Genomic DNA, 15,795 nt, shown 5'->3' with positions numbered 1-15,795 from the left:
GAATGAAACAATTATTTCGAAAAGGCCAATCAAGTACGAAATATATTCACCAATCGTATAAAATTTTGTGGGCATGGCTAAATTTTCTATATAGCTAGTAATATTCGTCGGAATATCAAAACGAGGAATATGTAAAATATAACTTGAATTCGTCAGTATATTTACGGTATATTTTTTAAATGAGATGTTTTGTTTCGGTATATTTCCGAGGGTCGGACGGTATATTTTATCGATAAGTCCGCGGTCTCACTGCTGTAGATAAATAACAAAGAGGAAGGAAGAAAAAAAAGGATTCAAAGGACGCCCAGTACGCACACGCACAGCGAAATGCCGAGAAATGGTGATGCCGGCAACGGCGCCCCAAGATCTGGTACCGGTGGCACCAGCGACGGGTGTATTTATCCAGACGACGTCATAATGGGCGTGGGAGTTGCATTCAATGTCCGCTATACAGGCTGCGTTGAGGTCAAGACCTCGATGAAATCTCTCGACTTTGAGACTCGCACGCAGCTGGCGCGGTAAGCGGAAGTCACATGTTATCTCTAATGGCTGAGTAATACTTTGTTACCCATGTTTTTCCTCAGCGAGTGCATCAACCGCGTCTGCGAGGCCGCAGGCCTGAAGTCGGCCGGAAAGCGACGTCTGTGTTCCTTCATATCGGATCGGCCCAGCATGCAGCATGCCGGCACCAACATCATCATCAATGTGTCCAGCCGCGCCCTCACGCTGAGCAATGTGGAATCGGGCGAGGTGATAGTCAATCACAATATGCCGCGCATCTCCTTTGCCTCGGGGGGCGACAACGATACCCTGGACTTCCTGGCCTACATTGCCAAGAACGAGGACGAGTGGCGTGCCTGTTACGTCCTGGAGTGCGCTGGTGGTCAGAGCGAGGATCTGATCGTGACCATTGGCAAGGCCTTTGCGCTGCGATTCAACGCCCTGAGCAGGCATAAAGATCCCACTGCCGATAACATCAATCAGAGCTGCAAGGAGAACGTCAAAGAGTATTACAACGATTTGCCCGACAAGCTGCCACCAGAGCTCCCCAACGATGATAAACGCTCCCAGCCGCAGCAGCAGCATCAAACGGCCCAACTCCCATTGCATTCTCATGCCCCACGTGTGGCTCAACTTAATCTGAAGAAGCCACGCGATCGCCTTAGCAGCAACCTCATCGACCTCAATTCCCCGCCTCCCGATCAGACTACCAACAAGCTAGCCCTCGGGCATTCGTCGGCGTCTACTACTTCCTCCTCCACCCTAACGGCCGGCCAGGTGCGCGATGTCTTCGACGGGCCCCAGTGTCCACTCACTGCCGAAGTCTGGTTCCACGCTGCCATCTCTAGACCGATTTCCGAACGTCTGTTACAGCAGGATGGGGACTTCCTGGTACGCGAATCTCAGGGAAAGCGTGGCCAGTATGTCCTCACTGGGCTGGAGGGCAAGACGCCCAAGCATCTACTGCTCATCGATCCCGAGGGCGTGGTTCGCACCAAAGATCGCATTTTCGATAGCATTAGCCATTTGATAAATTACCACTGGGCCCATGCGCTGCCCATCATATCGGAGGATTCGGAGCTGGTCTTGCGTAATCCCGTACGCCGGCCCGCTCAAGATCAGGCAGCGGTCGCCGTAGCAGGAGCCACCATAGCTGCACCCTGAACGGCTCGAGAGCACAAATATATGGACTTGCAAGTCTTCACATAAATATACATACATAATACTTATATATACATATACATCTACATATATACTTGTATCCGTGTACACGCTTAGATTAACATAATTGCACTCGTAGAGAATTTTTTATATATGTATCGTCGCATCATTGTATAGGAACGAACCCATTTATTTATGGATTGAATATACAAAAACATCTTTATATGAGCAGTACAGTATTTTCCCATCAAACGAGAATAAATAACACCAAAAACCAAGAGTGGAGCGGATTTCCTGTGGATAGGGGAGGAACACAAAAGACTTCAAATCTGCACTTTACACAAATCGTTTATTGCGACCCATGCAAAACGGATCAGAACATCATCTGCATCTACTTAGAAAGTTAATTACGACGACCAAAGTTGTTGGTGTTGGGCTGGGTGAGCTGGAGACCACGGATGTTGTGGAAGTCCAACAGCTTCAACATCTCCTTGGTGTCGGGATCGACCTCGATGATGTCTTGCTCCAGGGCGGACACGGCTGGGACGTAGTTGTCGCGACGCTCACGCTCCTCCTCCTGCAGCTTGATGGAAATACCACGCACCTGGGAGTGACGAAGACGGCCCATCAAGTGGGTAACGTAACTGCAAAAAAATTACATCAACTGGTCAGTGGTTACTCTTGTGGCCTCCGGCTGCATGTGACAACTCACCCGGCAATCTTGTTGCGGAGGGGCTTGGTGGGAATGATAGCGACCTCCTCGCAGATACGCTTGTTGGTGTGGAAGTCCATCGTCAACCGAGTGTAGTACTTCTCAATGATGACCTTAGCGGCCTTCTTGATCGTCTTGGTTCTGACGCGACCCTATAAAGCGGTACATGGGGGAAACACAAATTAGACACTGGGCTCGCACATAAACAAAAAATTTTTTCGGCAATTCGCTGACAGCAATCAATAAAATTTCACCGAGAACCTCAGCTGCGCATTTTCAGCTGCGGTTTTATTCACATATTTGCTTTTTTGGTGTCAGGATTGCATCGAATTTTAGCGATATTAGATGAAACCAACCATTTTGATTTACGTTTCTACCGGAAAAGAACAGAAAAGAGAGGAGCTGTCAAAGTGGCAGCCGGACAGTGTGACCGTCGGAAATGTAACCCTCAAAAATATACCGAAATATACCGTCGCATTTTTTAAATATACCGTAAATATACTAATGAAAAACGGACTTAGCCAAATTAAGCTCCCTTTGCTTAAAAGGGAAAGGATAACAACGAAAATTTGTAATAGCCTGCTTTCATCATCCATATCTGGAATGGTCCGTACTAGGCTATTCACACTGACGATCCACCATCCATTTCGGGGATAGTCCGTAAGGTTTTGACATTCAGAAAATGTCCCGGCTAGTCCACCATCCATTTTGAATGTAACCGTAGAGCATGCATAGTTGATCACACTATTCCCTATGCCCCGAGCGAAATACATGACAAATTTTGTCGACAAATAATTATCAAAGTGCTAAAAAAAGCAAAAAGGGCAGAGATGACCATTTACGGTATATTAACATTTTTGGTTATATGTTGCCATTGAAATCGGTGTATAGTGGTATATTTCATCAATGTTTTGGTATAATACGGTTTATTTCGAACATGAGAAAGTATATTTTGGTATATTTGATCGCGGGCGGATCACACTAATATTTTACCTTTCGGTATTTTTTGAGGTCAAAATTCAACCGACGTTATATTTACGGTATATAATGGTATATTTTATCAATCTATTAAATTTAATTTTTAAAGATATATTTATGAACAAAAGGATATAGAAACTTCCATACACAGGTTTTTTTCAATTTTCGCTATCGCAAATCGTGCTTCCGGCATTCCACTTAAATCTTTGTCGCTCATTCAATTTCTACCATTTCTATTTGGCGCTCAAGTTTGGAAGGACTTGCTCTTGTTTTGATGGGATATCTCTCTGCGTGGAGGCTACTTTTTGTAGTCTTTTTGGATTAAACCTTGTTTTAGACACAATACAATGAAAAAAGAGTACCTAAAAGTAGCTACTTTTGTATAAAATTTATTCATCAATGGCCTTAAATTATGTGGACAGAGCTAAGAGTCTTATTTAGCCTGCATTATTCAACGGACTATCAAAATTGAGCATTAGCAATGATTACTCAATTACTTTTTATTTGGTTAACTTTTTTCGCTAAGTCCGTTTTTCTAGATATAATCTAACAAAAGGGAGTATTTAAAACAAGCCAGTCAAGTAGAAAATTGATTCATTAACGGGATGAAATTATGCGGGCAGGATGGAACTTGAATAAGTCGACAGTATATTAACGGTATACTTTGAAAAGGAGACGGTATATTTTGGTATATTTCTGAGTGTCAGTGGGTCCGCGGTCACACTGCAGTCTCACAAATCTTTTGCCGCGGGACGTAAACAAGACACCCTGTCGATTTTTTTTCGAGTATCCCACACAAATATCCATAGGATCAGGATGCCTTTGTGTTTAATTTGTAATTGACAGTGGGGAAAATATGTACAATTTGTGAAAGTTTAACCGATTGCGGTCAAAGACCTGGCGCATTGTGACACAGTCCCAACAAAGGGGAAAATATCAATACGAGCAAAGAAACCATTCTTTGTGCACCAGCTAAAGTATATAATAATAGACGCACCAACACTCACACACACTTACACACAAGCAGAGGGCCCAGAGCCAAAGAGCGATTGCAGAATTTCGTTGGCGTTGCGTTGAGCCTCGAAAGAACATAAAAGTGCAATAGATTTGTGTGCTCGTTTGGCAAAAATCGACGCAAAACGAGCCAAGAGCCAGCGAAATAGGGAAAATATCAAGCTGCGTTTGCTATAAACAAAGCAGCGCCAGCGTCAGCTGCCCAGCAGCCCAGCAGCCAGAGGGCGACAGCATCTGTTTATCATTGAAAATAAACAAAAGGCCCAGGCCATCCATCCAGCGCTCATCAAAGACAAAGAACCCTAGGGGTCGCAGCCCCAAAGAGAAGAGAACAGCCCCTAGTCTGCACGACTATGCGATACCCTGCCGCGATCTCTGGCATTTAAAGAAAGGAGTACGCGCTCCCTCCCCATCCGTTATCCCCGGACCGGAAGAGAGATGCCTTGCGACAACGCCAAAACGTCTTCAGACATAGAGCATGTGGATTGGAACTCCTCCGGTCAGCATTATGCCAATGTCAGGTGAGTGTTTTTCCTTCTTTACCCCCCGCCCCCGCTCGTGTGTCGTGCCCTTGACACGGCCAAGTGTCGCATAGTTTGGCGTGCAACGGCAAAACATATTCATTACGACCAGAGCCACCAGCCACCAGAAACCAGCAAAAGAACCCCATAAATTATTCTGGGGCCAAAATTCAAGTACAACTGAAACCGAAATAAGTGCATGCACGCAACTGAATGGGTCTTGTGGGTGATGGGAGCGGGGAATTGGTGCGGTGCGGTGCGGAACCCGACATTTCATTCTCTCTTCTTGGCACTCGGATCGGATCGGACCGCGGCCATCAACCATCAGCCATCGTCATTGTCCATTGTTTATTTATAGCAGGGAGAGACGACAACGAATCGTTTGGGGAGTCGAGTCGAATCAATTGTGTGTGTTCTCTCTACTGATTTCGTTGATAATTGCGTTTACATTCCTGATAATATAGAATCAAAGTAGGGAGGGGGCTTACAAAATTCTCTGTAAATTAAAGCGCTCATTCAGCTGCGTTGTCGACAATCTAAACCCTTTTCTGTGCATATTAGATAAGAAAGAGCTCTCTTATGATTTATCGTAGCACAAATGATTCACATGCGGATGAGGTCATATCCATTTTGCTCCATTTCCAATACAAATTCAAATTCAAATTTAATTGCGGTTCAGATATCAACATTTAGCGCCTTCTAATGACAACCATTAATGATATTCGTTGGGGTTGGGGTTGGGGAGCGATAGATTAAGGTATCAAACAAGATCTACCTCTGATCGGCTCCAATTGAAATGCAAAGCACTTGGATTTATAATGCTGTTCAAGTGTCAAGTGCTTGGACACTTATCGCTTGCCGCTTGGCGCCTGCTATCTGGCTGACTAATTGGTAATTAGTTGGGATTTATATAAAGTTTATTCAGGGTCTCGTCGGGTCAACACTTTCGCTCGGATTTGCATGCCTTAGCAAATGTGTGCGCTCGAGTGCGAGAGCGCTCTGGTTATATTTGCCAGTCATAATTATTGCACTCAGCCCAGCACTAGCCGCTCGGGGAGCCGCTGACGTTTTAATCTAGGCGGACGACACGAACCCGTCACGTCAACCCAACACTCTCTCGGTGCCAACTCCCACCTGTCCGCCCGAACTTTGAAGGGCTTATCGCCACTGGCAAGCAGGTGAGCAGCACGGCCCAGCCGCCACACATCGCAAATCTAATCTGTCGTTGAGCTGTTGAAATGTGTCTCTCGCTCTCGTTTCTGTTGAATAAATATTGACAACTGTTGTTGCTGTTAACTCCCTCGCATGTATCGCATGTACACTACGTATGGCTTGGGCAATTACGTCCAAATATTTACAGAGTATAATGAAAATGTAAAGCAGAGAGCAGAGTGGTGTGGGGTGGGGCGGAGCGGAGTGGGGTATATAAGCTGATAAGGTTTCCGCAAACTATTGTTGTACGATTCGAAAGAGAGGGATAGGGTTAAGGGTGTGTTCTAGCGAGCACAGTGGCACTTCTGCAAAGATTTCAAAAAATTGCAGACTGAAAAGCTTTCGCTGTACAAATTTCGCCTAAGCGAATGGACACGTTTGAATCCCTAAAAAGATGACGGACCCCTGAACATATAGTATTCTTAGGGCCTTCTAAAGTCGAAAGTCTTCTATAGCAGCATGACCATCTAGGAGACTTCTTTGTAATCATAAAGATGGAAGAATGGAAGAATGGAAACAATGGATAACAATTATGGAACAATTGCTACAATAAAAGGCATCATAAACAGAGTCCCGTCACGTAGTCCCCTGCAATTTCTGGTGGCAGTTTGTGTTACGGAAGTCCTACTGTACAGGCTGTCGTCGAATAGGTTGCCAAACAAAGGCAACTCCATTCCATGTGCGCAACACATTATATTTGGCGCCCCCATCTCTTGCTCTCCCTCCCCTCTCCCTCTCTCTCTCTGCATAACTTTTGCATTAATTGCCCGGCATTACCTCGAACTTAAACCAGTTGGGACTTAAAAATAAGTTTCCAAAACACAGGCGCAAACACAAAAAAATAATGCGCAAAATATCAAAGCACAACAGACTTCCCCCTCAGGTCCGTACCCCCAGTCTTGATATCACGTTTATTTGTCGGATCTGGTCGGTCCGGGGAGGGCGTGCCCGTGCCCTGTTTCGTTGGACTTTCGTTGCTGGAATGAAATTTCGAATAAAATGCTCTAATTTATTTGTAATTAAATTTGAGTGCAATGAAGATTTTAATCTCTCTCTTCGAAATGATAAGGCTGGAAGGAGAAGCATTTAACGATGACCAACGAGAGGACGAGAATGAGAGGATTAGCCTGGAGAGAAAGGGTAGTCTTTGCTACCAGTTAAATCTTTCCCACCGCTTCCTCTCTGAATCGTTTCGTCAAGACAACGTTATCAATAATCCGAACAACTCTACTGATTATTTATAGTGTTTGCCATCGATAACAGTGGGAGATAGCAAAAATACACACAATGTTGTTCTTTTACCATCTGTTGAATAACCCACAATAGAGCCACTCCAACCAAGAATGATTGATAAAAGAGAGATAGAACTACCATATTTGGTAGAGCCAAATATTAGTGGTTATAATCAGTTGTACATCTTAGTATGGGGTTTTCTAGATTTCATACTTGTGCTGTGCTTGTGCTTCCCATTTTCTTATTGATAGGAAATTTGTCCTGATAGCTTTTTCCCGGAATTAAATAAAAGATTATAATACGTTTTCAATTGAATCTTGGAATATTCTTGGAAAGCAGGAAGCGACTGTGGATTACAGGGTAACCATCAACAAATCAACAGAAAAAATAAAAACCAGCGTCAATGTTGCGGGTCGCAGCCAGGGCCGCGGCTCGCCTCCGCCAGAGGCCGCACACTGCACGATATGAGATCCAGATTCGGCAATCTGCTAGATATGGTCATTCTCCATGATTCTGCCACAGACTTTCGTTTTTGTGGGGGTGCGAAAGGGGACGGAGCGAAGTAATATACTTGTGACTTCACAGAAGTTTGGATACAAAATTTGATTGCTCTAGCTCTTATAGTCTCTGAGATCTAGGAGCTAATCTGGACGGACGGACAGACGTGGCCATATCGATTGGGATTTTTATGCCGATCAAAAAGATATACACTTTACGTGGTCGGAAACGCTTCCTTGTGGGTGTTACATCCACATCCGCTGCCACGTCCACCACAAAACTAATATGGTATACCCTTATACGAGTACTCTTTGGGTATCGGGTACAAAAAGTGCTTAACCTAGCTGCATTTCGCAACGGAAACCCAAGAGGCAAAGGGGCAAAAAAGTTTCGTGTTGTTTTCTTCTTTCGAATTTTGCTGGAACCCTATCCCCCACCTGCCTGGCCCCTCTCCAGGGCGTAATGCGATAGCACTGCAAGTGTTTGCTTTGTCCGTACTTATAGATGCCCTTTGGCAAAGTACAATATAAAAAGTGTTACATGAAATGGCCAGGTGGAGGGAGCGAGCTGCTGATCCGCGATCCATGATAAATCTTTCTGGGAAATACTGCTGTTCTCTCGCGTTCCCTGTAGTGCTGAGTGATCCGACATTTGAATCGACATTTCCGATCTAATTTTGTTGAAAATTTGTGGAATTTATTGAGTGCCTGCCCTCGCCCCTCATCGGGGAATAATGTTTGCCACTGAGTACTCATGGACTCGTGGACTTTGGAGGTGGGAAGAAGGCACGGCCGGCGACTGTCTGGAGCCCCCAAAAGCCTAATGAAGTCATAAAAATTGCGACTTACGCATAGAAATGTTGTTGCTTTTGGCGTCTTTGGCTGGCTGGCATCCATCGAAGCAGAAAGGAGGGCCCTAAAAAGGATAACTATCTCAGAGGCAAACATATGTACGACCTACACTGAGGGAAATCACTTAGGACAGCACTAGGCCTGTGTACGATGATGATGTCATTTCTATAAGAAAGCATTTTCCCATTTCATTAAATAGACTCAGACTGATTCGGTTTTAGAGCGTTATTTGCCATAACAGAAGGATGTTTTTATTTGATTTTTGAATTGGTTTTTTTCTGAGTGTATATGTACTTTATTTGTGTACTTTATGAACTTAAGCATGGAAGCTCTTGCGGTATAGGCCACAAATGCGATACATCGATCCAAGGACAGTCTATTGACTCGAAACACGAGCATTAGACAAGGGGGAGACGTGTCCCCCCCACCCCCTGTCCAACCAAACTCTACTCCCATGTCCCATGTCCCACATGTCCCATGTCCATGACCATGTCGCTGTTGACAGCCACAACAAATGTTCTTAGAAGGAGCCTCTGGTTTTGCTTTTGCCTGGGCTTTGGCTCTTGCCATTCGTCCATTTGTCCATTGGTCCTGGCCGCAGGGTCTGTCCTTCGACTGAATCACGCACTTGCGGGCTGAACTCTTAAATAGAAGCAGACACAAGTGCCACCACACACACACAGACAGAAGAGAAAGCGAGAGGCTATGGGTATGGGAGATGGAAGTAGATAAAAGGCAGAAAGTAAAAGTTCTCTCCCATCCATCCACTGGCCCTTGCTTAGATTAGATATTACTACACACACACACACACACACACACACACACACGCACACACACACACAGGTACACTGGCATACAGGTGGTGGTGGGCGGGCGTGTGTTCCAGCCATAATGATAGGGCGGCCAACAAAGGCTAATTGCCTTTGTCCAGAGGAGAACTTGCCACAGAGCCAAGTGGAACTTGGCGAAGGGGGTAGGCGGAGAGAGGCACTGCCACGGGCACGGCCCTCGTTCCCACACACATGCTAATCACTCATCTATCCATCCACCGGATCGCCCCATCGCAAAGTCCAAGTAATGCTATATATATAAAAATACATTTGATTACATTGGGATTGGGACTTACAGACGTACATATGTACATATGAGTTCTGAAACACACTCAGATTGATGTCATACATGGAAATTACTCTAAGATTGGATTCTTAGATTCTTGGATTCTTGGATTTAATAAATCTGTAAAATAATGCGTATGTATGTATATAGCCCTCGGTAAAAATGGCATAGAAGGTTGTAGAGGAGGTCTTCGTTGGAACTGTCATACAAATGATTTATACCAGCAAAAATGAACTAAAATTTGAGCGTCATATTTTCGAGTATTCTCTTTGGTTCAGCGCCCGTTAAGGCCCCATCTGATGTGACGATTATAATGGGTCTTTGAACTTCATTTGCTTCCTGTTTCTGATTTCGTTGCGATCGATTTGACACTTGAGCCTAGGGTTTTCATAGAATAACCATTTCGTGGGGGGATTTCTGTTGATTCCTCTTTATGGTTTCGACTCTCTTGCCTTCATGGTCACAGAACGTGACTCTACTATGTTTGCTCTTTGGGTGGAAAAAGGCAAAAAAGTTAACAGCTGAAATTCTGATTCATCCGTCGGTGCCTTACTGAATTCTGAATGAAAGTTTTTCATTGAAATTTTCCCCGAACATTATTCAGATGTACATGTCTGGAGTCTCCATCATTTATATTAATTTATGCTTTCAAAATGAATGCAAAAAGGCGAATGGAATTGCCTTGGGTGGCTTATCAGGCGTAATGATTTTATATGTACATACATTGGTCCCAGGGGCTTGTGTACAGTGCGTTTCACAGCTGTAGTAACTGCATAGTGGGCACATCCCCCAAGACGTCCATCAAGTGATGATCGCCACTTAATTTGTCGCCTGTCAGCGTTGTATATTTAACGAATGATGCCCTAATGGAAATTAAATTCATTTATTCGATAATTATCGTCATTCGATTAGTTAATTTATTCCACAGTTTATATTCCTTATCCAATTTACTGATGCTTCATAAATGAATTTTTCCAATTGGCGACTTAATTCGACGACAGCCGCTAGATTCATGATTACTAATATCTTTTTGATGACCTAATTGCTCGCAAAATTCAACACCCAATCACCAATGGGTTGAAATGATTGTTCCTACGGCGGAGCTTTGAACTGGCATTTAAACTGCTGAAACGCACTGTCCATTCGTTGTGTATTGTAATTGGCATAATAAGGTTAATAAATGAGTATAACAGGAGCTGAGGCATCACTCATTTTCAATTCCAATACATCGCTGAAAGGGCAACGGGCACAAAGGGCTCCTGGGCTCCTGCTCCCGCTACCGCACCCGCACCCGCTCCTCCTGAGCTTCCGAGTCTGCCTTTTTGTGTTGCCAATCAAACCAGATAAAGAGAGATTTCCGTTGGTTTTCACTCTTGGGCTGAGATGGAGCCAGGACGGATAGGGGACAGAGGAATCCCAAACGTGGCATTCATTATACACATGTACATGTATTTCATGGCACTAAAGGTGAACCATTCACTGATGTTCTCTGTGCTCTATTGCAGATTCGGTTCTGGCAGCAGCCAGGCCTCGCAAAACAGCGGCGACATCTGCCGCATCTGCCACTGCGAGAGTGATCCTTCGAACCCTCTGCTGACGCCCTGCTACTGCTCCGGCAGCCTCAAGTACGTGCACCAGGCCTGCCTGCAGCAATGGCTCACTGCCTCCGAGACGAACTCCTGCGAGCTGTGCAAGTTCCCCTTCATCATGCACACCAAGATCAAACCCTTCAACGAGGTAAGTCTCCGGCTCTTGTTTCCATTTCAATCCGCATCTAATTTATTTCATTTGATTTCGTCTTGGCATTGTTTTGGCTTCTGCTGTTGCATCGATTGGACTTGGACTTTTACTTGGATGCTGATGCTGATGTATGTGTGTCCCCATTGCGGTTGGGCTCGTCTCCATTGCAGTGGCGCAGCCTTGACATCTCCGGCATTGAGCGTCGGCGCCTCTGCTGCTCGGTGCTGTTCCATTGCGCGGCCGCCCTGTGCGTCATCTGGTCGCTGTGTGTGCTCATCGAGCGGGCTGCAGACGACGTGCAACGTGGTCTCATAGGTACACTTCGTTCGCAATTAGTTGCCAGAGCTTCAGCTTCAGCTCCGGCTCCAGCTCCAGCGCCCAGTGCCAGCTCCAGGTTCATGCGGGTCAGATAGGTGCACAGAATATCTATAATTGTCTAATTGTCTAGGCCCCCGTGAACCGAACCGAACCGAGCTGAACCGCTGGGCTGTCATTACTGAAAACTGCTTATGGCATCTAATTACCCGTTCTCTCTGTGCTCGTTATAGATTGGCCCTTCTGGACAAAGCTGGCCGTAGTCACGGTGGGACTCACCGGCGGCATCGTCTTCATGTACATCCAGTGCAAGGCCTATCTGCATCTCTGCCACCGCTGGAAGGCACGCAACAGGTCAGCATCACAGATCCCTAACCACGGAGAGAGATCTTAATGTTAACAATTGGAAGGGCTCTCCAAAAGCTCTCTAAGGCTGCTCTTTAGGCCCCAATTTATTTAAGAATCTTTGATAACTTGCACTTGCTGCAGTCGCAAAATAATCGAAAAAAGGGAACTGTATCTATTCCTTAATCACCCATACGCTAAGAGACACGTTTAGGTCTTGTTTTTAAGTTTATTTAAGCTGTCGAAAAGCCAACCCATCCATAGAGAATAACTTATTCTGTATTTCCCATTTCCCGGTACTCGAAGAGTTTAGGGATGTATTAGTTTTGTGGGGGTCGCGTTTGCGACCCCATAAAGTATATATATCTATTCTTGATCAGCATCAATAGCCGAGTCGACAGGGGTCTGTCTGTGCGGCCGTGTTGATGAACGCCTAGATCTCAGAGACTAATTGCTAGAGCAATTCAGACTTCATTGATATCACACGGCTACAGGTGTTTTTCCAAATTTCGCCCCATCTGTGGCAATTACAACTTTATCAATTAAAGAGATATTATATATTATGTAGAGAATGAGCATATCTAGCAGATTGCTGAATCAGATTGTATCGTTATAGAATGAACAAATTAATTTGCAGTGACTACGCTACCTTTTCCACGCGCATTATCTCTCCCTCTCTCTCTATTTCATACGAGCTTTCTCGTGCAGTGTGCGCCCCCTGGCGGAGTGGAGCGATACGTATAAAGACAGAGAGAGAGAGAGAGAAAGCATGCGGCATTCATCGGCTGCGATACCAAATCAGGCGCTGACTTATAATAACGTATAAAATACATATATTGCATGGGTTAAATAAATCATAAGCTCCCATAAAATACTGGCAGAGATATTGCAATTTGTAACAAGTCTTGGAGAAATTTGAATATTTTATAACCTATGTATAAGATTTTGGTATACCTCCCGGGGATCCACAGCGCTTGATTTTCCAACCACTTATTCAACCTTTTTTCTATCCTTCCACAGAATCCTGCTGATTCAGAATGCGCCGGAGAAGATCCATCCGCTGGCACCGCCCTCCCCAGTGGCCACCCGCCACCATCAGCACTTCAGTGAGCCCCTTGCGCACGGAGGGACATCCAGTGGAGCGGTGGAGATCAATGCCACTGGCGTGGCTGCAGCCCATGCCACGCACGACTCGAGCTGTTCGGCCCTGGAGAACGGAGCGGGTACGGGCGGCCTGCACCAACAACAGATGCAGCAGCAACAGCGGCTGCTGAATGCCTCGCCGCACCACATGCTGCAGTTGGCTGCAGAGCTGGAGGTGCCTCACAGCAGCAGCAGCGCTTGCACTCAAACCGAAGACGCACTCGGACAGCGCCAGCAGCTACCGGGGCAGCCCTTGGGTCAGGTGGCGGTGGCCGCCAACATTGAGTGCTCGCAGTCGCATCACAACTACGATCGCGACTGGGCGCTGGACGATGTGGTGTCGCAGATCTCCTCGTTCAGGCCCTGTCCCCAGGGATCGGGAAGCATGACCCCCTTTCACGACTCCATACACAACGTGCTGGAGCACTCGGAGGGCTCGAGTCGCGGCTCGGCCACGGATCTGTGTGCGGGCTCGCGGCAGGATCTCAGTGCCAGCGGCATCTCCACAGACACGGGCCGCGAGCACGCCCTCCAGCTCAGCAGCTTCAGTGGTGAGTGGCTCCTCCTCCTCAATTGTCAAAAGAGTGGGTGATAATGTGTACTGTTCTCTGTTGCAGGCAGCGGGGAACAGAAGGCGCCCTCGACCAGCTCGGGGTTGTCGCATGCCGTGGCCAATGGGCTGGGCGGTTTCGTATACAAGCCGCACCAGACGAAGCGCTACTCAAACTCGTCCATTTTTCTGGAGAACCGTGATATGTTGAACGACCCGAGCGTGAGCCTGGACACCGCTGTGCACCCGTACGACTACAGCACGCCGCCAAAGATAGACTACCGCCACTCGAGCATTCTGGGATCGGACCAGCCCATCGGCTGCTGTGCCGCCGATTGTCTGGGCAAGGGCGAGGTGAAAGAGGAGCTGCGCCGCTACTCAGACCCTAAGCTAAAAGCTAGTACGGCGGACACCGTGCTGGACATTGACCTGCCAACGTCGCCCCTCTCGCCACCAGCAGCCTACGCCAGCCAGCATCCGCAGCCCACTCTGGTCATGCACCGCTCCTTCGACAGAGGCGTGAACGGGGCCTGCGCTGGACCGGAGGGGAGGTGCAAGGGACACAGTGCCGCCGATGCCCAGATGGATCGGTCGCGCCTCTTTTTCAAGTCGTTGCCAAATCTCAGCAGCAGCTGCGAGAGTCTTATCAAAAAGTGATTGAAGCCCCCCCTCTAAGAGCTCTCTATTACCCGATACCCTACCCTCCCCGCACACCGGAGCCCCTTTGTTTTCAAGTATTCATCGCTGGTCGAAGCCGACCAACGATCCATTTACACACAAGATATCCACATATGGAGATGGACATGTTTTTTATACCGCACAAGCCCTGCTTTAACGACTCCTGCCAAGCGGAGGATCCACTTAGTTGTTCTTCTCCTTGTTTTACATATTATAGCAAACCCCATCAACAATTTGAGACTGCAAAGAAAACCACTTAAAGGAAGATAATACTGTACGATACGATAAGAGCAGGTGTGGAATTTGTTCTTCATTTGGAACAAAGAGAACATAAGAATGTGTGGAATATATAACTAGTTTTAGTCGCTGCTTTGTCTCTGTATTCGTGATCCACAAGCCCAAAAACACATCCAACATCCACATCCACCAGACATTTCACTTGAGTTCCACAGCCCGCTGTCCAAAGCCAAAAAATCCACAAAAACCAACAAACGAAAGTAATATTTAGTACGAGATGGAATGATGGAGGAAGGATCGATGGATCGAAGGATCGTCATGGTCTGATGATGTGAAATGTGTACTTTGTTTCTTAACTTCTAAGTCAAATGAAATTTTAAAAATTGATCTGTGATTAAGCGTCATTGAATATACATACATACATTAAATGCAAACGTACATCCTTACATACATACATACATACAAACATAAATGCAAGCATACATATTGACAAAAAGAACAACTACAACTACAGCTACAACCTGCAAAAGTAGCAACATTTTTACTTAACAACAACAACTAAAACAACAACAACAACAACAGCAACATGACAACCACTAAAAGCTTTTTCGCGGTTAAAAATGCGACAGCTCTTCGGAGCCATGTGAGAGAGAGAGTGGCCGCCTGCCTGTCTACTACACTCTCCTCTCTCTCTCTCTCTCTCTTCCGCTCCACACTCTCGCTGAAAGATATGAATGAAAGCCGTTTTAGATATAGACTATATAGCATTACAGTACATACTTATGATCGCTGCGAGTTACGAGCATAGAAACCAATAAACAAAAAGGGACAACTACATTTTTTTATTATGTACTAAATATTTAAATAAATATGTGCAAATGATTACATTATCCATAAGGCAAATTGTGTTTTGTTGCGGGGGAGTGATCCAGATCCAGTCAAAAGATGAACAATAGCCAGACAGCTATGCATGTGCACTGAAATCAACCG

At 45.9% G+C, this 15,795-nt stretch overlaps 3 protein-coding genes across 4 annotated transcripts; 2 read left to right on the top strand and 1 right to left on the bottom strand.

Moving 5' to 3' along the window:
• The first annotated feature begins 217 nt into the window (after window positions 1–217).
• On the top strand, window positions 218–1,940 carry Shc (SHC-adaptor protein). The gene is made up of 2 exons (XM_001354265.4): window positions 218–518; window positions 585–1,940. Exons 1-2 carry the CDS (start codon window positions 328–330, stop codon window positions 1,663–1,665), a joined length of 1,272 nt encoding a protein of 423 aa, XP_001354301.2. The 5' UTR covers window positions 218–327; the 3' UTR covers window positions 1,666–1,940.
• Window positions 1,941–1,992: 52 nt separating this feature from the next.
• Window positions 1,993–2,875, bottom strand: RpS17 (ribosomal protein S17). The gene is made up of 3 exons (XM_001354266.4): window positions 2,731–2,875; window positions 2,375–2,526; window positions 1,993–2,306 (listed from the first exon to the last, which is right to left on the bottom strand). The coding sequence occupies exons 1-3, from the start codon at window positions 2,731–2,733 to the stop codon at window positions 2,066–2,068; spliced, it is 396 nt and encodes a 131-aa protein (XP_001354302.2). The 5' UTR covers window positions 2,734–2,875; the 3' UTR covers window positions 1,993–2,065.
• A 1,176-nt stretch (window positions 2,876–4,051) lies between these two features.
• LOC4814157 (uncharacterized) lies at window positions 4,052–15,640 on the top strand. 2 transcript variants are annotated; one of them, XM_015186993.2, is made up of 6 exons: window positions 4,052–4,887; window positions 11,303–11,534; window positions 11,708–11,852; window positions 12,086–12,206; window positions 13,218–13,891; window positions 13,962–14,239. In XM_015186993.2, exons 1-6 carry the CDS (start codon window positions 4,805–4,807, stop codon window positions 14,099–14,101), a joined length of 1,395 nt encoding a protein of 464 aa, XP_015042479.1. In that variant the 5' UTR covers window positions 4,052–4,804; the 3' UTR covers window positions 14,102–14,239. The 2 variants fall into 2 exon arrangements, with proteins under 2 accessions (XP_015042479.1, XP_001354303.1); XM_001354267.4 differs by having other exon boundaries at window positions 4,053–4,887; window positions 13,958–15,640.
• The last annotated feature ends 155 nt before the right edge of the window (window positions 15,641–15,795 follow it).

Source organism: Drosophila pseudoobscura, chromosome X (genome assembly GCF_009870125.1).
Source record: "Drosophila pseudoobscura strain MV-25-SWS-2005 chromosome X, UCI_Dpse_MV25, whole genome shotgun sequence".
NCBI lineage: Eukaryota > Metazoa > Arthropoda > Insecta > Diptera > Drosophilidae > Drosophila > Drosophila pseudoobscura.
Note: the sequence above shows the minus strand (reverse complement) of the source record. Positions and strands in the feature narration are given on the sequence as shown.